Raw genomic sequence first — 23,384 nt, 5'->3', positions numbered from 1 at the left:
CTCCGGCTAGGCTGAAAAGAGTTCTTTCTCTCAGTTCATATGTTAATGTCTGGTTTCTATAGATCCTCATGGTTGATGAATGGTCGAGATAAGGATGATGATGCCTGATGCTCAGTGAGGGTGTCGGCTGGGGGTGTTGATGGCCCTGCCACCTTATCTCCATGGGTCTCCTCCCGGTGCTTGAGGAGACTGCCGGTTTTCCCTTAAACCTTTTGTCTATTTCTGAATGTGAGCTTCTGGGGTGGTGCCTGCCTTTTCATAATTTGGTTTAACAAAATGTTACAAGGTATCCTGAAACTTATACTTTCATACAACACACATATATATACAGTTTCTATAGTTTTCAATTTATCATTAACTATAAGAACATGAATTAATCATTTCACATTTTTCACACTCCCCACAGCAAAGCTCGAGCCCAGGCCAGGGCTCTGCTCAGGGCTGGGAAATGCAATGGCTGAAGAGCACTGTTGTCTCAAGAGGATCTTCAAGTGTCGCAGGTGCCTTTCAGAGGCGGTCCCGCCTGCCCAGGCCGGCTCAGGCACCGCGGCCGCAGCAGGCGCGGCCCGCGAGCAGCGCAGGCCCGGCCGATCCAGCAGGGCTCGGTCCCGATGAAACGCCGAGGGCACAGGGGGCAAGGGGCAAACAGGGGAGGAGAATGAAGGGAGGAGCCGGCCGAGTAAGGCCAGGGGGGTTTATTGAGGGGTCAGGCGGAGCCTCCACACCCGCCAAGAACTCCTCAGACCGAGCTGCTTTTGGCTTTTTGGGGCCCCCTTTCATGGGGGGGCGGTGCAGAGGGCGGTGAGGAGGGTACAACCCACTGGGTTCGATACAGAAGGGCTGGGAAGTGACTGACACAAACCAGGAGCACACAGAGGGGAGAGGAGGGAATTCTCCCCGAGCCGAGCCCATCACTCGAAGCCCCTCACAGAACTTTCCAGCTCTGAGGCAGGGCTCTGAGGTGACAGGCGGGCTCCAGGGAGGAGGGGGAAAGGACACCCAACACTTACTGGGGGAGCTCCAGGGACAACTGACAGGAAGGCAAAACCGGGGGTACAAGGAACAAACCATCTTACAAAGAACTTAGAAAAACTTATAAAATATAAAAGACTCATTAACACACCAGTACATTCAAGGATACATATAAACATGCAGTTAGTGTTGTCTTTTATATTGCCATTTCATAAATCCAACTGAGTCACATTTAGATGTGTGCAATCATGCTCTGATTTATTATAGTCTCTGGATTCCTCACTTGTCTTCCTCAGGATGCAGCTAAGTTCTCCAAAGGCAACCAGGTACTCAAAATGAGACTTTCCTGTGCCATTTAAAAAATGCCTACACGCAGTGTGTGCCTGCTCTCTTTTCTTTTGGCCAAAGACAAAATAGATGGTATAAAACACAGGAATAAAAAGTTACAGCAACACCTGAAAATCCAGTGAAAACTTCAACAGCAATGTACCCTTTCCTTGACAGACTTCAGAATTGTCTTGGTTTGAGGGGAAGTGAGTTTTTTCAAGAGGCTGTGGTCAAACTAATCAGTGGTCAGGTTTGAATGTTAGCACTTTTAGTGGCCACTGAGGAGTTGGACACGCCTCCGAGGACACAAGGGGTCAAAAGCGAGGCCTCCCAGAGGGACTTCCTTTTTCTGGCTCTGCTTTCAGGAGAGAAGCATCTTTTCCCTCCTCCCCTACCCAGGCTGGGCGGGGGAGGGGAGCCACATAGCCGGGCTGAGAGGAACCACACAGCCGGGCTGAGGTAAGCTGGGCCCTGGGATGGGGGAGAGAGTGAACAGGACTGGAGCTGAGCTGGCCCCATCCAGGATGGAGGGGTGGAAAACTGTGGAGGTGCCTTCCGTGCCTTCTCCCCTCCGGGAGAAGATGCTCAGCTGCGTGTGGGAGTTGCTGAGCCTGGGAGTGCCTGAGCCTGCAGCCCTGCTGGGAGCCAGGAACTGTTAACCCTTTCTGAGGCAGAAGGAAATTTTTTCCCAGACATTGCTTCTCATGGCTAGTGGCTTCAGAAGAGAAAGAGAAACTGCCTGGGACCAAGATGATAAAGCACGATTGGAAAGAACCCTAGATAGGCAGGGAATTGAAGGGGAGTGGCTTCTGACCTGGACTTTTCTTGCATAATGTTAGCCATAGGCTGAACTCAAGTCTCTTTTGAACATAAACTGCATTTTGGGTAGATACAGCTGCCCCTGCTTTTGCTACAGTGACTGGCACTTGAAGAGTGGAGCGAGCAGAGAAGAGAGGGGGAGGGTGAGGTGGTGCCCTCTGCCCTCAGGGCAGACCTGCTCTTGGAACCCCGGCCCCTGGGTAAAAAGGGGAGAGCTCGGCATGCAAGTATCCTTAAAAGAGCCCTGTATGCAGCCTTAGACTATGGACAGCGGTGAGAGCGCTGGACATAGGAAAAAGAGAGTGTCACCCTGGCAGACTTCTCCGGGCGGTGCCAGGGGTGACATGGAAACACATAAGGGGTGGACCTGCGTTTCCTGAAGAGCAGTCTGTAGTGCAAGAGAGACTCCGCTCTCCCTTGCTGAATTGAAGATTAGTTTTTTTGAGTAGTGATTGTTTGATTTAAAACTCAAGGTTTTGGTCTATGGAGAGTAATGTGTAGGGGGTGGAAATTGGGGGAGGAGAAGAAATGTTCTGGGAAGGTTTCATTTCTGTTTGTGTGTGTGTTTAGAGTTTCCCTTTCTATTTCTGTTCTTATGTAATGTAATAAAGTTTTGTTCTCTGTTTTCAAGTTTTACGCCTGCTCTGCTCTGTTCTTGACCACATCTCACAGTAGCTCATTAAGAAAAACATACACTCATAGGTGCATTAACATCTAGCCAGTGGTAACCCATGATAAGAATGAAACTGGCAGCAATGTTGTTTTCTATGAAAAATGTATACTTGAGGTAGAAATGTTCAGCTGTCAAGGAATATTTATGAAAAGTTGTATAAGAGTTGCCTAAATAGCTGCCAGCTCTATTATGTACGTAAAAGCCATGGTTTAGATTTTAAAAATATTTCAAGGCAAGAAATAAAAAAATATTTAAATGCATTCCAGCACTGTTAAATGCTATAGCTTTTCAGTGACCTTTGTTTTCAGATTTATTATGCATTAGAAAACACAGCCTTCCAAGTTCTTGCTAAGATAAAGCAAATCAACAGGTACTTTCCCCAAGAAATAAAAGCCTTACTGTACAGCAGTGTAAGTCTCTTGACAACACTGCATAAAAACTCTGAAATAATTCACTGGAAGTAGCCATTTCTCCAGAACTGTTGGCTTAAGAATTAGGCAGTAATTGCACCTGACACTAAGCTGTTCCCAGGATGAAACTATTTGCTGACTCTGGTGATCATGGCATTATTATTATTTATCAAGTGTCAATGAGATAAAACTGTAATATATGCAAATACCACACATCTCTCCCAAGGTACTTACAGTACATGTTAGAAAGGTAATACAATTTATCACTCCACGGGAAGTAATTAGATAAATTCCCTGCAAATCAGGATCTCTTGCCTGGGAGTCACTACTTTATTGATGCAGTTAGACCAGGTTTGCAAACCACACTTCTCCTGAACCACAGCAATTACCTTTATTTGCTAAGGTCACTGCTGAGTGCCTGTTTTACAAAAGGGTTTGGATTATAGAAGTATATTAAGTGTATAGTAGACTTGGAGATTTCTAGCTTGGTAAACTACTACTACAACGAAGACTACATTCTAGTCAATTTTCTTTTACAAATAATCTATTTCTAAGCTAAGGATAAGATCAGTAGCAATGTCTGTGGGCAAAACCACTCCTATTTACAAAGTTTAAAGCCTGTTTGTTGCTTTGCTGGTCTGGTATCTTTTCCCTTCCATGGATGCTGGTCTCCCTAGCAGCACTGTTCTTTTAAGAAGAAAAATATACCACAGCTATAAACTCAGGAACAATTTGCCAAGAAAGTGATAATATTGACTGGCAGTAATAACTGTGCATGCTAAACACAAGCCTTCAGAGAATTCTTATGGCATCACTTGTATCTGCTTTTATTTACTGAAGTCTGTGCTTATTTCTCTAAAACACATTTCTATAACCAAATATATTACTCTTGCCTATCAACCATCACACTCATCACCTGCTGAGCCTACAAATTTACTTAAAAGTAGCACATGTAACTATTCATATCTAACTTTAATTATTGTTTCTAGCTGTTTGTCTAAATGTCTATTTAAGCTACTGTTCCAGGCTGGTCTGAAAAGGAAGGTCATCTCGAATAAATTTGTGGGCTTACAATAGTTAGGTATTACTTCCTACTGCTCCCCACATTCCAGACCAGCATATTTTAACTCTTTCTTGACTTGACCACACAGTCTGAATCAAATTTATCAAGGTGGAGTAAAGGAAGCATGGAGACTTGAAACTTCCTTCTTTCCCCAGAGTCTGTTTTAGATTGTCTTTTAAGTATGAAGCTGCCTGCAGAGCATCTGTCTCTCCCATGGTCACCAGCCACTGCAGCACTGTTCAGTAAAGCCCTGGGCTGGCATTAGGTTTTCAGGAGTATTCCACTAATGGAGTCATCGTAAGAACACACAAAGTACCTGAAGGTCAACAGGCCCAGAGTAATCCCCAGAGTGTTCCTTAGAAGAAAGGACTTTTCAGAGCAGAATCCAGGAGAGTTTTGAATTGCTGCTTCATGAAATGTGAAACAAGAAGCATACTGAGAAACATTCTTCCACATATTTTGGCCGTTGTTGAAGATAAGATGAAAATTTTATTTTAATCTGGTGTGCCCCACAACATGCCAGCAGTAAATTTTTCTCTGCTGAACTTCCTCAGCTATTCTCCCATATCCTCTGAACCTGGGACAACCAAAAATCTTCCATTAGCAATTCGCCTCTTAGAATTTTGCTAATGGATTTTTTTTTCCCTTACAGGGAAATGACAACTCTCAGCAAATATTTCAGATAATTGGTGTGGAACATTCCAGTGAAATTTATGGAATCAATGCAAATATTGCCCAGTATTCACCTTGGGAAAAGTAATTTGAAACTTGGTCAGTGACAGATGGAAGAAACTCTCAATTCATTTTGCAGGAAAACCACATTTTAAATTTGCCATTTCAGGTGACGAATGCTTGCATTTTCATTTTGTGCTATTTTCCTATGGTTTCACTTCCTGTTTTAGTTACAACTTTATTCTGAAACATCAAAATTCTTTGCAAGATGATAATGTTTCTAAAGAATTGCAGCTCCTAGAAAGAATGTGGTCATCAACACAGGTGCAAACAGTAATACCAAAACCTGCTAAGCATAAACATCTTGAGGAGTTTCTATAATGTATAGGCTGCCAAGTAGTTCTTTGTTTTTAACTGTGCAGTCTCACCCCAGTCTGGGATGGTTTACTCCTCCATGAAAATGGGGTATAGCACACAGCCCATGCTATGATGCCTTCACTTTTTGGCAAAATTTTTTCCTTTGAAGAGCAGTGTCTGCATTTCCTGGAGTTCTAACCCCAATCAGGAACCTACGAAGCAGATGTTCCAGAAAAGGCAAGTTAAACAGACAGCTCCTACAGAATTCAGAATCATTCCCTTGGGGTTTTTCCCTTCTGTTCTCCTCCAACACAGACAGCCATACTCTGAGCACTGCTTATTGGACATTTGTGGCAAAGGTGTTATACATTCCTCTGCACTGGTGCCTCCACTGGCACTGTCAGGGCAATACTTTTTGGCTTAGGACTAAAAGCTTGGAACCTCCTCCTAAAAGCATGTTTCTCATGGACAATAGCAGGGTATAATTCTTTTCTTAACAAGCAGCAAAAGCAAAGAGGGTTGCATCCAGCCTGTTTTTTACCCAACTGCCATGTGTTTGAAAACCTGCCTGAGAGGGCTCAATACTCTTTTCTGGCTAAGACACTAAAACATTACTCTTCCCTCCTAACTGCTTTCCCCATCTAGAGCTGGGAGGGTGGTTTCTTTGCTCAGTTAAAGCTGTTCTGTTGCACACTGAATATTTAAAAACCTATTAAAACAGAGTGAGCAGCAGCCTCTAGACTAGGTATAAAAATAAATTCACTTACTTCACATGAAGTTGTTACCGTAGCACCAGCAAGGAATTAGCATCTCATTCCACACAGGCTGCTTTCACAAAGAAGAGTAAGCTGATCTTGCCTTCTCAATTAGTGTGAAAACCACCAAGCTAACTTAAAAAATCCCATATGTAATGCTTATGTTGGCCCTGCTTTACAGTACAGCATCAGTCACTTCTCTGTTGTACCAAGAGCCCAAATTCAAACATGCAGAATAGGTCAGCTGAGAGTATGTGCAGCTACTGGAAGCAGAGGAACCACACCTAGTTACAGGTTTGGAAGAGCTCAGGTGTCTGTTTCTGAACTGCTCAGCTCTGCCAAACTCTGCCAAGATTCATCTAAAAACAGCTTTCATGGAACACAATAATAAAAAGAGTAATCCTACAAAGTATAGTTTCCTTGAGGATTAAGATGAACTCAATCACATAGCAACTGTGATACTGGGCATACAAATCCCAATTCCCTTTACCCCGCTTTGTGTCTCTGAGTGGATGTAGAACAACACTCAAATAACACCTTCCCTTGCTTGTCTATATTTTATACTAGTTGGCAAAGAGAATAAATGGGTTGCCTGGAAAGAAAAAGAGGAATGAAACTCAAAAGGCAATTAACAATGTCGGTGGTCAGACTGAGAGTCCAAGACTTTAACTGTGGCAGAGCCTGAGGAAACCCTGACACAGCAACACAGCCAGAACCATCACAGAGCCACGATTGCTTTTTAGACTTTCAGTGGGGAAAAGGCAGCTGTAAATCCTCAGCAGGGAAAAGGCAGCTCTAAATCCAATCTACAGTGGACAACAAGAAGATTCAATAGTTTACAACTGGTGTGAACTTTAAACGAGCCCACAGAAGTTACAAGGGTGCCCAGTGAGCCAAAAGACAGCTTCAGATCAGGTCCAGGAGGGGTGTGCCCACTTCCCACAGGTTGCTACTGCCTCAAAGAGCAGAATGCCACCAGGACACAGGCAGCCAGGAGGCAGCCACATGCCCTCACCCCACAGGCAGCCTCACCCCTCCAGGATTTCCCTTCCTTTGGACCCCACCTGAGGCACTGGCTCTTTTAGTAACACCTAAAGGGCTCTTTCCCCCTTGCAACACATCTACCACATCACTCAGCTTCACCTTTACAAAAACCCATGTTGGCTCCTGGTGAGGTAATTTGCCAAAATCTGTTTCAGATAAAGCAACTTTGGTGGTAGCAGACACGTGATGTAGTCTGTATACAGGTAGGACACATAGGAAAACAAAATCCTGATCTCTTCTACTGCTGTCCCACTGGCTTTCTCTGTTTTCAAAGTGAACTCGGCAGAGTGAGATTTTTCAAAATCACTTAGTACATGGGTTTAAGTCTGGTGCCTCTGAAGTATCTGATTAAACTCCTGCTGTTTGCAATGAAAGCAGTGACATCAATGTTGTTTATCCCACCAAGAATTTCCCACAACCTCATTTTATCTGTGAATAATAAACACTTAACAACAGTCTCCTGCTTCTCAGTAGGCTGAGATCTGCTGTTAACAAGTTATCCAAATACCCTAATCTGGAAAGAGCTAAAGAAAAAAGAACTGTCTGGCAGTGGGGATATCCATTCTTTTTCCACAAAGGACTCCATGTATCAGCAGAAATGTTCCACTAGTTTTTTGCTTTGGGGATTTTTTTTATTATGAGGGGGAAAATGGTTTTAAAGATAAAACTTAGTCATGAGCAAACAGTACATGAAAAGGGTCTGTTTCTTTACAAAAATTGCACCACTGCCTCAGTATCACTTAACTGTGATAAAGAGGCTGCAGCCAGCAGCAGTTTACCCAGTTCATCTTCTGCACTGGATTTCATAAGGATTAAAAAACAAAGCCAATAGAAAAAGCAGTGCAGTGGGACTTTTCTATAGTTTTACCAACTCAGCAAATCTACAAGGTCATTCCTGTGTGCCCTAGAGCACTATGGATTATGGATATGTTCCTTCACTAAGGAGCAATTAATACTTGGAGAATTAGTAACTACAGGCCATTCCAGAAAACATACTGACTGTGAGGAAAATGAAACAGCACCTAAGCAAACCAGAAAACTTGACAGCATTTTCCAGCACCTCAAGCAGGAAATGTTGCTGTTAAGAGAGATCAAGGCAAGGCATCATTTTTTGAAAACGACAGAAAATACAGAATGTTTTTTCATTCGACATCACAGGTATTTATTTGGAAAACATGAAAGTCAACAAGCCAACATCAAAGTAAAACTATACAGAGCTGAAAAATTTATCTGGCTTCAGCATGACTCATGAAACCATTTCCATTCCTAAATCCCCAGCAAAAATACCCTTGTGCAGCTTCTATTTTTGTGTTATAATAAAAAGATACATTAAAGGACAGAGTTCAGTAGCATGGAAGGAACTATCTTGAAATTTCAGATGCTGATCTCGCAGCTGCCAAGACAGCAAGCTTTGCTTATCTCTTCAGACAACTATGGATGCTTTAAATACAAGAGGGAATTTAACTGAATGAAACATTCCCTAGTCTAAGCATTCACAGAATTTTGTGATAAAGCGACTCTTCTAGGCCTTTTTTCCCAGCCTACAAAACAGAGCCTATATGACTCTGTTAATTCAGAGACTCAGTTGTCCTAGACAGTGCAATGACTGATTTTAAATCCACAAGGATGATTAACACCTTCATCAGTGGGATTTTTCCATTGGTTAATTAGTGTTAAAACATGTGCCTTAACTGGAGTCCAAATTTGTTTGGAATCCACTTCCACCGGATATTGACATTTTTTCATGCTTGAAAGGAGGCCCCTTTGATTTTTCAATTTGCTTTTCCCTAGACTTTGATCAATCCAACATCAATGACCTCTTTCTCAGCTAAACACCAAAATGAAGTTTTTTTAATCTCACATTAAAAGAAAATATTGTCAGGACTGAATCACCTTTTGCTGATTTCAGAACTTTTTTTACAGTCCAACATCCTTTTCCAGCGCGTGAGCCTCAGGACTAGCCTGAATATTTTCTCAGTTTCATTATTACCAAAGACATATACGGTGCTATCTTTTTTACACATCCAAGGATCAAATGTCACAGAATCACATAATCAGTTAGGTTGGACAAGACCTTTGAGATCATTGAGTCCAACCTATGATCCAACATCACCACATCCACTAGACCACTGAGTGCCATGTCCAGTCTTTCCTCAAACACTGCAGGGATCGTGACTCCACCACCTCCCTGGGCAGCCCATTCTAATGTCTAATCAACTCTTCTGTGAAGCAAATCTTATTAATATTCAACTTAACCCTCCCCTGGTGCAGCTTAAGACTGTGTCCTCTTGTCCTGTTCTTTCTAACTGGGAGAAGAGGCTGACATCCACCTGGCTACACCCTCCTTCCAGGAGGTTGGAGAGAGCAATAAGTTCTCCTCCAGGATAAACAACCCCAGGTCCCTCAGCTGCTCTGGGCCTGGCCATCCAGCCAGTTCCTAACCCATCCAAGGTCCCACCTGTCCAAGCCCTGGGCTGCCAGCTGTTCCAGGAACGCTGTGGGAGATGGTGTCAAAGGCTTTGCTGAAGTCCAGGTAGACACATCCACAGCCTGTCCCTCATCCACCAGGTGGGTCACCTGCTCATAAAGGGAGATCAGGTTGCCAGGCAGGACCTGCCTTCCCTGAACCTGTGCTGGCTGGGTCTCATTCCCTGATTGTCCTGTACATGCTGTGAGATCATAGCCAAGGTGATCTGTTCCATAACTTTGCTGGGCACCAAGGTCAGGCTGACAGGCCTGCAGTTCCCTGGATCCTCCTTCTGGCCCTTCTTCTGGATGGGTGGCACATTGGCCAACCTCCAGGCATCTGGGACATCTCCAGAGAGCAGGACTGATGGCAGATGATGGAGAGCAGCTTGGAGAGTCCTTCCACCAGCTCCCTCATCCCCCTGGGATGGATCCCATGGACTTGTGAGCATCTAAGGGGCTCAGCAGGTCACTGACTACTCCCTCCTGGATTACAGGGGGTCCTTTCCTCTTCCTGTCCCTGTCCACCAGCCCAGAGGCCAGTGGCCCTGAGGATAACAGGTTTTACTGCTGAGGACTGAGGCAAAGAAGAGGTTCAGTACCTCAGCCTTCTCCTCATCTTTGGTGACTATATTCCCCACTGACACCCAATAAAGAATGGAGGTTTCCTTTGGCTCTCCTTTTGTTATTAATGTATTTATAAAATCACTTTTCATTATCCTTTACAGAAGTGGTCAGGTTAAGTTCTAAATGACCTTCCGTCTCCCTAGTTTTCTTTCTGCATGACATCCTTAAACACTTACTGAGTTGCCTGTCCTTTTTCCTAAGGTGATACACCCTCTTTTTTTTCTTCCCTGAGTTCCTGCAAAACCTCCCTCCTCAGCCGTCTTCTTCCCTGCCAGCTCATCTTCCAGCACATAGGGACAGCCTGTTCCTGCACTTTCAAGATTTCCTTCTTGAAGTACATCCAGCCTTCCTGAGCCACTTTGTTTTTAAGGGCTGCTTCCCGAGCGACTTTCCAAATCAGTGTCCTCAATAGGCCAAAGTCACCCTCTGGAAGTCCAGAGGGGTTTTTTTGCCTGTCCCACCACAGTCTAGTTGGGCACTGTCCCTGTAGGCTCATTTTTTACCAGCTGAGTGAGAAAATTCTCTTCCACACACTGCAGGAACCTCCTAGACTGCCTACTTGCTGCCGTGTTGAGCTTACAGGAGACATCAGCAGGTTAAATCTCCCACAAGAACAAGGGCTGGAGATGGTGAAACATCAGCCAGCCACCTGTACAATGACTTGTTTCAATATAGGATGATATGTTTTAATCATCATCCGACACCGCTAATTTTTACCCTGTTAGGTATCTAAACAGAATCTGAATGTTTTAAGGGGGATTAGCTTCCAAAATACAATCCTCATAAAATATATGTGATTCTGAATGCATCACCTTGCATCTGGCTCTATTAATTAGATTAATTTGACAAGTAATCAAGATTACTCAGAAAGAATTTTTACCTGTCATTGCAAATCCTAAGAGTTATCACACTTAACCTTCAAGTAGTTACAGTGTTTCCTCCCACATTACAGTGTTCTCTAGAAGTGTTCTTATTTATTATCTCTACAGTTACTATTTTATAAGTAAGTTTTCTCTTAACTGGTGTCACCAATTTTAAATCTTTATCTTTGACATGGTGTTTGTCAGGGCTCACAGGAGGGCTCACTAGCCCATGAAGTCAACAAAATTCTTCACAGTCAGTCCAAATGGAAGCATTCCCTTGGGCAAGACCTGCCATGTGAATGACTGCCCAGAAGACAGGAAACCCCTTTATCACTGAAATTTAGTCAAATAATTGTTTTTCAGATTTTATTTAATTCATATGAACATTCAGAGCACTTCGACTTTGAAAAATAGGACTTAGTTGCAGAAAACCAGTTGCTGTATCTAGGAAGAAGCTGGTGTCTTTGCTCTAAGGACATGGTGAATTTCTTACAGCTGGGAGAACTAAAACTCAGAATCATTTTCTTCAAATATTTATTCCTGAGAGATAAAGAGAACAGCAACATTTGAAAATGCACAGGCAAATCAGATATTCTCATACAGATATTGAGAAAATTCTGTTTATCTACGTAGTAGCTACCACTGCAAGGTAGTTCATTCTGGCTAGAAAATTAAATATATTGGAAGCTTTTGTCACCACAGGACATTCATTTGCTCTCATAAAAGAGCAGAAGTGAGTCGAAGGCAAGCTTTTAAATGCTTGTAAACCTGTGGTGATGGTAAGTAGAGAGTTTAAATTACCTGACACTTTCCCAGATAAATATGGTTAGGAAAACATATTGGACTCTATCAATTTGGCAACACTTCAAAGAGAAAATCAAATTTATTTCCTCTTTAAGGCAAAAAAAAAAAAAAATCAGTTTAAATCTTCATGAAGAAATTGGCTTTACAGTGTACAGGCAGCTTATGTTTGTCAGGATGTATCAAAAAATGGGAGCAGGAAAACCACCACTGCAATAGTGCAGCAGTGACAGTCTGGCTACACCTACCTACTAACTGTGTTTCATAAAGCAAAGAAATAACTTATTACATGTCACTTACAGACCACTGAGAAGCACAAGAAAAGGTTTGGCACTCCCAGTGTGTAAGCTTATGAATTGCCCTGTCACTGACTCATGTCTTGAAAGTCTCCAGCAAAACCAGCATTTGACAAAAGCCAGTAGCCTTTGCTCTACACAGAAGAGAGTATGTTTGAAAAACTCTATAGAAGATTAACTTTAAAAAAAACCCCAAAACAAACCTAAAGAAAAACTGACATTTCTGCCTCCTGAAGGGGATATAATCTGGTTTTAGGCTTTCCATTAGACAGGATGCTCTTCCATCTGAATAGGATGTTGTGACTTTTACCAGGTTGAATTGAAATGAGTAGAATTGAACTGTCTTGGCCAAGAAAATGTTCTGGCACGTCTCAGGGAAAGATGACCTTTTTAGGACCTTTCTTAAACAGGCATCTAAGCAACCATTTGTTTTGACAAAAATCAGATCTAGATTCCCTTTCTGAAATGCACAGACTGGTTGTTTGGGTTTTTTTTGGAAATGCATTACATTTAAGCAAAATCTTACAACAAAAGTCCACCCCACAAAGTCCTCTTGGAGCCTCAGTGTTCTCACTCAAAGACTGATATCCCCATTGCCACAAAAACCCTGCGGCCACCTTTCAACCAGCAAACATAAAATGATGAAGTCATCCTTTAACTGTCAATCAATATTATTCAATTGTTTTGTTCTAATTTTTGGGCTTCTAACCTATATGTAGACACTTACTGAACATGTGTCATCATGACTTTATCATGTAAAGCCTCCAAATCACCACTCCAGTGCCAAAATCGCTGGAATGATTCTGGCTGGAGCGACTGCCATTTCCCAAGTTTGCCATCATTAATTTGAGTTCTAAAGTGAATGAGAATAGGTCTTGAAAATATCTTTAGTTTGATAAACCCACCTGGATATACTCCCTTGAATAGTAATTACAAACATATTCACCATTACTAGTCATTGACTGTACCATCTTAGAAGAGATTAATTTTTTAAACTGTAACAGGGCTGTTGGTAAAATTGAGGTAGAGGAGAATTATATGGAATTGCTTCTTTGCTACAGTGCTTATTGCTAATCTGGTGATCATTAACCTGTTTGTACCATTGGTCACTGATTTAATTACTAACTCTCCATATCAATTGCTCCCAGCCTTTCGATCCATAACCCCAGATGGGGGCAGCAAATTTAACTCACCAGCAAAAGGGTGAATGTCCCAAGAAACTGAGGAACTGGTGAAGGGTCTTGAGGGGAAGCCGAATGAGGAGCAGCTGAGGTCACTTGGTCTGTTCAGCCTGGAGGAGGCTGAGGCAAGGCCTCATCAGAGTAACAAATTCCTCATGAGGGGAAGAGGAGGGGCAAGCACTGATCTCTTCTCTGTGGTTACCAGTGACAGGACCCAAGGGAATGACCTGAAGTTGTGTCAGGGAAGGTTTAGGTTGGATATTAGGAAAAGGTTCTTCTCCCAGGGAGTGGGTGGGCACTGCAACAGACTCCCCAGGGGAGTGGTCACAGCACCAAGGCTGACAGAGTTCAAGATGTGTTTGGGCAGTGCCCTCAGGCACATGGTGTGATTCTTGGGGATGTCCTGCACAGGGGGAGGAGCTGGACTCCGATCTTGATGGGTCCCTTCTGACTCAGTATATTCTATAATTCTATGGTAAGTTCAAACAAGCCAAAATTTACCAAAGATATACCGAAGTATACCTTTTCTAAAGAAGCCAAATTACATTCATGACCCTGAGAATGAAATATTTTTCTTTGGAAAACTGCAAAACAAGAGGTGCAAAGCTTTAAAGCCGACTTCTCTCCAGTTCTCTGAGCAATCCAAGTGTGCAGTCAGCAGTGCTTTAAAAAGGATGTGCTGTGTTAAGTCATGTAAAGCTTCTAAATTAAACATTTTTCTCTCCCATAAAAAAAAGAGGGCTTAAGTCAGGCCAGCCAAGATTATGTGTGATTTTCCCTAAAACTTGTCAGACAACTTCAGCTGAAAGACATTTATCAACATATTATGAAAGCACCAAAAGTTCTCAATGTTTTATCACAACGGTCTTCTCTCTGCTCTTTGTCTTCTAAAGAAAAGCATGTGTTTGGCCAAGATAATCTTGGTTTTATTTTTTATTTTTAAAAAGATCAGATTCTAGTAAGAAACGCAAAATCAAAACAAAGAGCCTAGTTATCTAAGGCATAAGGATTTGATTCCACCTGTGAATCAAGAATGCAAGTGTGTGCACAGCTGTAAATCTACAAGGGAAAAAAAGAAAGAAAACCCAAGAAAACCACCCCACACAGCTGTTGGTGCAAACTTTGAACCCTGCTTTCACCTGCATGTGTTGCAAGTTCCCTCAGTGTTTAAAACCAGAAGGAACAGGTGGAGATTTTTATAGTTATTACAACCCCAAGAATGGTATAGAAACAGTGGAGGAGTTCAGTATGCCTAACCTGCCTCTTCCTAAACTACCCTCCATGTGGCCAGCTTTACCAAAACACCTGCAAGGGTGAATGCTCAGGACTTCAGGGAACCAGATCCTCAGAGAAGTTGTCAGGGCCCATCACAGCACAGGTAATGCCAGCATTAATAGTCTGATTTCAGAGATTACCTCATATAAGACAAAAAAAAAGGAACTACTTGCAATGATGTGAAACATGAACTTCCTTGTGAAAAATAGTTTGCACAGAGCAATTTCTCATTTGGAAAAGTGGAAGAAAGCTATTAATTGTTTGATATAAAGCCATGCCAACTGATAGAAACATCCTTCAGTCAAAAGTATGGAAGTTGAATTCTTCTTGCATTTTATATGATTACACATTATAATTCGGTGGCAGAATGAAATTTTATACACAGCATGAGATACCATCTCAGCGCCTCTTTGAACAGCCTTCAGTTTTCTTTGTTATGATTCACCATGTTTAGATGTCAAGTAGATGTATTTGAATGTCTAGGGTGTATTTTTTCTCAAAATGCCTATTGCTATTTTCTAAGTGGTAAAGCCAAAAGACTGCAATCTTTTAAATTGCATCTCTGGTCAAAAGCACATTTTTTGCTTGTTATCTGCCTAATAACTCCTTCATAATCTTTATCCTCCCACTCCCAAAATGTTAATGAACTATACAATGTTTATGACATGTAACTCCTAAACTATTTTGAAGAAACAGTTGAGACTGAGTGAATAGGTTGGTGCTTCATCCTATAAAGCTTTATCTGAGATCGGTGTTGAACAGAACTCCTTATTTTCTTTAATAAAAACACTATTATATGTACAATAAACTGACTAAAAACCCATACAAGAGCTAAGGAGTTCTCATAGAAGTAGATATATGCCTGATTACAGATGCATTTGGTTCGGTTCTAACTTAAAAGGAATTCTGAGCATTTTGGAAAACTTGCCTCAATTAAGAATTAAATCATAGTTATGGTACCAGCGTCAATTGTTAACCTCCCTCCACTGTATATGCACTAAACAGGTTTCACCCCTTCAGAGAATGAAGGGGGTACCAGCTAACTCTGACTCTCCTGTAGGAAATACTTTAAGGCGACTGCTCCCAGAAGAGTGAGAGGGATGGAAAGTGGAACATCAGCCATATCTCATTTCAAAAGGTGAGCAGTCATGCAGGGAGGGTTTGATCACTTTTGCTTTATAGTCAATAGAATGATCTAAAACTCTGCTCAGGCACTAAACAACCATTTCCAGTTCAGAGAGCAGGCCATGATGGAAGTCATTTGAATTACCCACAGGTGCTGAATGGGAGCTTTTGCAGGGTCTGGACATGTGGCTGTGGTACTGCAGGCAGAGCAGCAAATTGCCAGGTGCCAGCTGAGCCACAGCTACCCTGGAGGCCGTGTCCTTCCCCTCCCCATAGAAAATGTAAGGAAAAGTGAAGTATGGCTTCTCTCAGTGACTTCACTCACACACAGGGACTGCAGACCCAGCTTTGCCTCCAGCACACCTTGTATTTCACCAGATTAACTGCTGCCTTTGTGCCTGACTCCAAAGAGCCCGTCACTCAAATCAAACTCAGCTCTCTTTATGTTAATGGCATTTTATTTCAAAATATATTAACCATTCTGTGCTTACAAAGGACTGCAGTGTGAATACAATATCAAGTGAAAAGCTTCTTAAACCTGCTACAAAACCCATTTTTATTAGGATGACGACTGGTGCATACAATCAAAATTATTTAGTTTAAATACCTCTGCAGTCTACACAAGTAGTTCTCAGCCTTAACATACACATTTTATTTGGCCATTTGGATGGACATAGGGGTTATATTGTCAGTATTATACATGCAAAACCAGGTACTGTACCCAACCCAATTATGAAAACATCAGTTTTGAACACAGTTCCATTCTGAAGATGTATCACATGTACAGACAAAATCTGTGTCAACAGACAACAGAAGTTATTGCTCCAAATCCCCACGGGGCCTGGTAGGAACACACACTTTAGAACAACCTGTGCTCTGTAATGCAAAAAATCTGCTGTTAGGTTTGAGTAAGGTGTAGCCAGTCTTAGGATAAGATGTCAAAAGTTCTTTGGATTTGGTTTGGTGAAATTTCCCCAGAGGAAAAAAACTCCCAACCCTCCCATGTCTTTTGACCAAAGCATCAAATGCTAGCTAGCACATATATATATATGTATATGGGTAAGCACCTAACAACTGATACAAAAAGTTGTTTTCCAACCATCCAACCATCACTGAAGCACAGAAAATCTGTTTTTAAAGGCAACAATCTGAACAAATTGAATGCTTGCTGAATATACTCGTGATGACAGATGACAAACTGGAAACACTGATCTACACAGACAGTAGGTTGTGAACAACACAAAAGCAGTTTTTTATTGATACTTGAGAAAGATTCAGGTTTAGGCTGAGACTGGCAGGAAGAGTAGTAAATACTGGAATTTTGTTTTTCCAGTCTTATGGCCTATATGCCAGTTCTTAAGCCTAATGAATTTTTATAGCGTGGCAACTTCTTGGCTTTGTGATGTTTCTTAGATTTAATCTACACGAATACCATGAAACATTTCTTTGACTTTCGGTCCTCATTGGATCATTGTACGTAGCACTCTAGTTGGTAAAAAGTGAGGTCAGGAGAAGAAATCAACTTTTTGCTTTAAAAACATCACACTAAAAATTCTTTATTATATATATATAGCTGCTAGAGCACTCACTCTGCTTTATTACCTGGCAGATTCACCCTGCTGCAAGCAAATCTGCCCTGCTTCTCACTCAAACCCACCTTTTGGTTTTATTTGGTATAAATACCAAATAGTATTTATATTTAAAAATTAATCTTCAATGCAACATGAATTATATTTGTCCATGTCCATCCATATGCAGAGCAGATCAAGGATGCATTTACTTCCAATTAGCGCTTCCTTCCTGAATTGGACATACTTTTTGAGTATGGACATTCCAAAGCATGCCTTCAGGTCCTGGAATCAACTCCCAAAAGGGCATGGAAGCAATACTCTCATGTACTAAACCATATTCCAAAGAAGATACCCGAGGAGGTGCGGATGAGTTTAAGGGTCTGGGGAACTGAAGATGTATTTCATGACCTATTAATTTTGGCAGCTTTTTAGAGGATGTGTGCAAATACTTCCAGGAACAGCACTCTCTCAGAAATGCATTACTAGCAGCTTTCCCCTACTTTATATGAACTACAATAAAACAGTGGTACTCACACTACCAGGATTTGCTTTTGCTTGTTTTCATTATATACAGGCACTATGTTGTTCTCAGGTATCTTTAAAAAAGCAAGATAGGACAAAATTTCAGTTAAAGACTGAATAGGACAGAGACTCCCAATATTTATATAACACTGTATATCAATATATACATTTACAAACCCAATGTAGAATCCCTGAATATGTTTATGACTTCTGGCATTGTTTCTTGTTTCAAAACAATAAATTAATTTTCCACACTTTTTTTTTTCTTATTTCCAATTTTATCACTAGAAAGCAATTTTGGCAAAATTTACCATAAAGCATTAAGGTACCTTAGTAAAACTGACAGAGAGACAGTACAGGTCAAAGATCAAGTCTTCCTAACATTTGTCAGGGGTTTTAAGTGATTCTAGTTTTCAACAAATAGGAATAATAAAGAAATTGTCAAAGTTGGCTTCTGCAAAAAGTGTAGGAAATAATACTAAGAAGAAATACAAGTCAATACAGAGTTTATAAAGATGATGCATCCAAGGATTTAAGAGATGTCAGCTGGCACTCAATAAAGATTATCTGGAAAATCAATTTTCTCTTGTAAAATTGCAAACTTCAAGGTAAGCAACTGCATCTCTAGAAGAATGCTACCTCTGCTATTAAACCTAATGACCTCCAATCCCAACACCCTTCAGTACCTTCAAAGGCAATCACAGCTGTTTCCAGAGGCAGCATCCATTAAAGTGGCACTATCTACAGTGACAAATTTAAGTCAATATAATATAAACACAATATTTCAATCAAGGCAGTTATGGAAACACCCACTACCAACAATGCAAAGCTACGGAATCTCAGTAGAATAATGGTATTTTTCCATCCTCACTGTATCTGGTCCATAGGAAAGGCAACAGTCTGCAGTATTCCTAGTACTGGGGATCAGGAGCATAGCAATTCAGCTGCTGCCTTCATTGGAGAACAATTTCATCCAGTTTTGTTTCTTCAGGCTTTCTGAAAAACAATTTTTGACACTGCAGCCATACACCTATTTCAAAAGTTATGCTTATACCCACAATGGATCATACTGGAGACAGCATCCAATTTCCCCTCAGCAATGTTTTTTTCTTATTTTAATTAATCAATTATGGATTTCCTAATCCAATAATCACTGACAAAATACCTATCTTCAGTATACCCTCCTCCCCTGTGTCTTTAAGAGAAGCCACACAGAGCTTGAAATCAGAGAAGCCAAAGTGTACCACAGATAGCCTGCACACCCACACAATGCTGTGCATGGAAAGATCATGTGGGTATCAACCTCTGAAAAATGTGCATCATATGTATTATTATAATGTTAAACTGGTTTTTTTAAGCAGCCTTTCAAAATAAGTCATTTCTGCTCCCAATTGGTCGTGGTGCACCTGTGCTGAAAGCCACCATATTGCAGTAAGGCTGGCAGAATGAATGTGTGCCAGATTCTTGCCCACTGCAGTTTGCTCCTTCACAGATCCATTAAGCCAGTATTTACAGTGACCTCAAGCTACCATGCTGGGCTGTGAACTGGCACAGTCCCCTCTGCCAGCTCTGCTACAGCAGTGTCCAGCCAAGGTACAGCAAGGAAAGGCTAGCTCAGACTGCAGTGCCAGAAACAGCACCAGCCCTTTGGCACCACACTTAATTGCAACGAGCCTGATTTCCCCAAGGAGAAGGATTAAAACCAGCACACTTGAATTTCACAACGCCGTAAGACCACAGTGTCTTGATTACTACGAGCACTCCCTTCTGAACTCTAAATTATTGAACACTAAATGTACTAAATACATTCAGTAAGTACCTGCTCCTGGAATGACTGTTTACAGTAAAGCTAAAAGCCATCAAATTCTTGCTTACAAGCATTACAGAAAAGATGGTCTCTCCTAAGAAAACTGCACTGCAGAGAGTGGTGGGGCTTCTTTTGTTGGTTGGTTGTTCTGGGATCTTGAAGGAGGGAGTGGATTGAGCTGGTTTTTTTGAAAGCTACAATCCATGTACTAAAAACTTATCCCACCGAACTGCTGGTTGTTTTTGCAGATGAGGCAATATAACCACAAACTGTCACTTTTCAAAGACCAGAAGTCAAAAGTCTGATTATTTTCACATTAATGTGAGACTGATCTAAACGAAACCATTCTTACCACGGCTGAGTCTGCTCAGCAAATAATATAGATTGCTAAATACCCAATGACAAGGTCTTCTATATCTGCTGGTACTCAGATACTTGATAAACATAAACCCCAAATAATCAAAGTATGCCCTTTCATAAGGTGGTACTTTGTGGTTTTGGGGTTTTTTGGTGGGTTTTCTGGGTTTTTTTTATAAATATAGTGAAAATCAGTGAGTCTTTGCTATTCTAAGGTGTTATTGCAGGTTTTGTTCCTTATTTTTCTTTTCTTTTTGGCAGTGGATGTTACTGCACCATTACTGAACCATATAGCTGGCTCCTCAATCAGGTATGGCACACATCATGAGCTCCTGAAGCTGCACTTACTGAGTAGGGATGTAATATGGATGGTTCTTCATGGCAAGCTTGAGCTGAATTTGGAACATAAAGCATCAAAATGAAGCCCCATTTCAAAGGAAAAACTACACAACACTCCATCAGATGTGAATTCTCTATATAAAATGGTTTTACATTGGAAAAGGAACATTTGAAAACAGCAATGTATTTTCTCAGGCAATTTTACTCATTTGCATTACTGAAGTTAACGGTGTCTCAATCATGGTTTTGATCTTCATAGCAGAGGCCCTTCTTTGATCTAAGGCAATCAGTTGAAGGGGAAAAAGAAAACTTAAAACCAAACAAAATAATGCTTTTTAATGACTCTTCAAAATTACTAAGTGGAGTACCACAGAGGTATGAAAGATTGTCTCAGAAAATGGGATAGCAAAGGTGGACAATACACATGTCTTGACCAGTGAGCAAAGAGGTGCTTTAAGTGCTGTCTACAAGAAGCTACAACAAGAACACAACAATTCAGTGCAAAACTGTGAACTAAAAAAAAAGTAATACAATAAACAAGTAGCCCAAATATCATGGTGGTCTCATTCCAGCTGGTTAGAAAGTTGCAGGAATATTTTAGGAAAGCCTCAGGTTTCCCCACATCCTCCACCCTAGCCAGCAACAATTATAAAAATGTATTTCATTTAAGCCTTTTTGTATGCCACAAAACCAAGGAGATATAACAGATACTTCCTTCAAGCAATACATTCTTCTTATTCAGTTAGTTGAAAGTGATATGTAGATCTTCAGAATTTAAAATATTAAATGGGATGTTTCCATATTTTGATAAACCTGAGTCAACTTACTAAATTAAGCCCAAGTCTGTCCCTCAAGCACATACGTGCAAGTGTACACAAACAGCATACTCAACACCTCTCACTTAAAACATACAATTTCATCAGTAAAATTGCAGCAGCTTATTTTGAGAATCTGAGAAGCAGACTATTTGTGTCTTGTTAGGCAGCCTGTTTATTGTGAGCCTTTAGCAGGACTTTCCTCTTTACTCAGTATTAGAGTACTTTCCAATCACTTCCCATGGCAATGTATTTTTCAAAACAATGTAAAAATACATACAGTATCATGGAAAGAACCTTTCAAATCTGTCAACACTTCTAGAACTCAAGCAAAACAAACATCTCAGTTACTGCAAGCTGTTTGTGCACACATCTTAGATATCCTTATCCCTGTATAAGATCCCTTTGTTTCAAACATTGAATTACTGTCAACAATAAATACAAGGCATGCCTCTATTTTGTACAACTCATTATCAATCAACCTCTGAAATCAATTCAAGTTACTGGAAACTGAATGGTGGTTCTTTGGTTAAGCAAGTGCATCTGCTACTTTGTACCTTGGGCCTCATTGGATTTGTGGAAAAGCTGTGCAAATATGAAATATTTACCAAAAAACCCCAATTCCCATTTACAAAAAGGATCCGTTTATAAAGATCCATTATGTCAAAATGTTTTGACAATCAATACAAAAGGCCTTAAATGTCACCAAAGCTGCATTTTAAGCAAAATTATGTATGGAAGAAAAACACTAGAGGATTTGATGCTGTGACCTAGGCAATACATAATTTCAAAAATTCAGGATCTTTGTTTATTAGTAAGATATACCCTAATATATTAAGATTTATCTTATATCTCAGATATTTGGCTGGATATGTACAGGGTTAAAAAGCCCCAACTAAACTACAGTCAAATTCATGTTCCCTCCTCTTTCTTTCTGGTAGTAAAATTTGTTTAAAAAGTGAATTGAACTCAGCCACAGCATTTGAAAACCAACATTAAACTATCCCCATTAAACTTCTTCCACTTACTGGAAGGACATACGACCATCCTGCATTACTACAGTCTGAAAACACTCAAGGCCTTTGATTAAATTTAACTGACAAGATGACTCCACTGGGAGGGTGGATAAACAGCAAAATATTATCAAATTTCACTGCAAATGGGGGCAAGATTTAAACTATTTAAATGATCCTATGTCAGTAACAGGAAAATCCACATTTAACAGTTTGCATTTCTATTAATATCAGGAAGGTATTAAAAATACCAGTCTCCAACAACATTAAATTTCAGTGCATGTAAGAGAATAATATGTAAGTGTTATTATGAGTTACAGATGATGGTTGAAGCTTATAAAGGAACACCTTGAGGAGGCGCAAACTATTATATTATACTTTCATTTCACAATGAGTGGTTTGCCCTTCTTGTGCCACCGATTGCCTAAAAATAAATATTTTGGAATTACAGCTTTCTTTAAAGCTACTACAGTTTAGTAAGACAAATAACCCAATAAATAAAAGCCAAGTTAGTAATTTCAGGAGATAAGATAATGACTCCAGTGGATGTACCTCTCCTCTGAGCTATTCTTTTGATAAGACAGAGGGTCTTCCAAGTCCTCAACAAGGCAGCTGACTGTGTGTTGGTATGCAAAGCCATGGGAAGGAGACATTCTCTCTCGAAGAGGCAAAGTGCACAATAATGTAAGGCCAGCAGATGTTCTAGTGCTTGCTCCTAAAACCCAGTCTATGCTTCCCTGTGAGCTGCCCCAGGCACAGCTGGGCAGGGACAGAAGGCCATGGCTGTTGTGAACCCGAGACAGACGACAGCAAGTCCCTCATGTTGTACTGGTGCACCCCGGCACCTCCATCACTCTGCAGATGTTTTCATCTCCTCGGGACTCTCTCTAGGTGACCTGGGAGGTGGGGGGAGGAAAAGAAAAGTGAAAAGTAAGACACATCTGCCCAGTGATTCCAAACAACTGTTTCCTATTAAATAAATGAGAACCAAACACACATGAAGTTTTTTTGTGTACTTGGAAGCACTATCTGTGTCACACAGAGCAACTGGAATGTAACTATTACAAGCCAGAGACTACAGATAGGTCCAATTAGTGGTTTTTCTCCTAAATTGCCCAGATGAAAGAAGATAGCACTATTCATGTGAATAAGGTAAAGAATTATTTGTGACAAGCAGAGAATCCTCTTCAAAATATATGTATAATGAGCTAACCTATACAGTTTAACAAAACAG

General features: G+C 40.9%; 1 protein-coding gene and 1 long non-coding RNA gene across 3 annotated transcripts in view; one reads left to right on the top strand and one right to left on the bottom strand.

Moving 5' to 3' along the window:
- Positions 1–1,671: 1,671 nt before the first annotated feature.
- LOC134551394 (uncharacterized) lies at positions 1,672–20,373 on the top strand. The gene is made up of 3 exons (XR_010080563.1): positions 1,672–1,758; positions 15,662–15,739; positions 20,245–20,373. It is a non-coding gene; the product is annotated as an uncharacterized LOC134551394 (long non-coding RNA).
- A 259-nt stretch (positions 20,374–20,632) lies between these two features.
- Positions 20,633–23,384, bottom strand: part of TMEM245 (transmembrane protein 245) — a 73,210-nt gene continuing 70,458 nt past the window's right edge. For both annotated transcript variants that reach the window (XM_063398961.1, XM_063398970.1), the window contains one exon: positions 20,633–23,046. In XM_063398961.1, coding sequence (XP_063255031.1) covers positions 23,001–23,046 — 46 coding nt within the window. In that variant the 3' untranslated portion in view covers positions 20,633–23,000. The remainder of the gene's footprint in view (positions 23,047–23,384) is intronic.

The sequence above is a fragment of the Prinia subflava genome, chromosome 1 (genome assembly GCF_021018805.1).
Source record: "Prinia subflava isolate CZ2003 ecotype Zambia chromosome 1, Cam_Psub_1.2, whole genome shotgun sequence".
In the NCBI taxonomy this organism is placed as follows: domain Eukaryota; kingdom Metazoa; phylum Chordata; class Aves; order Passeriformes; family Cisticolidae; genus Prinia; species Prinia subflava.
This window is presented reverse-complemented; position numbering and strand designations above follow the sequence as displayed.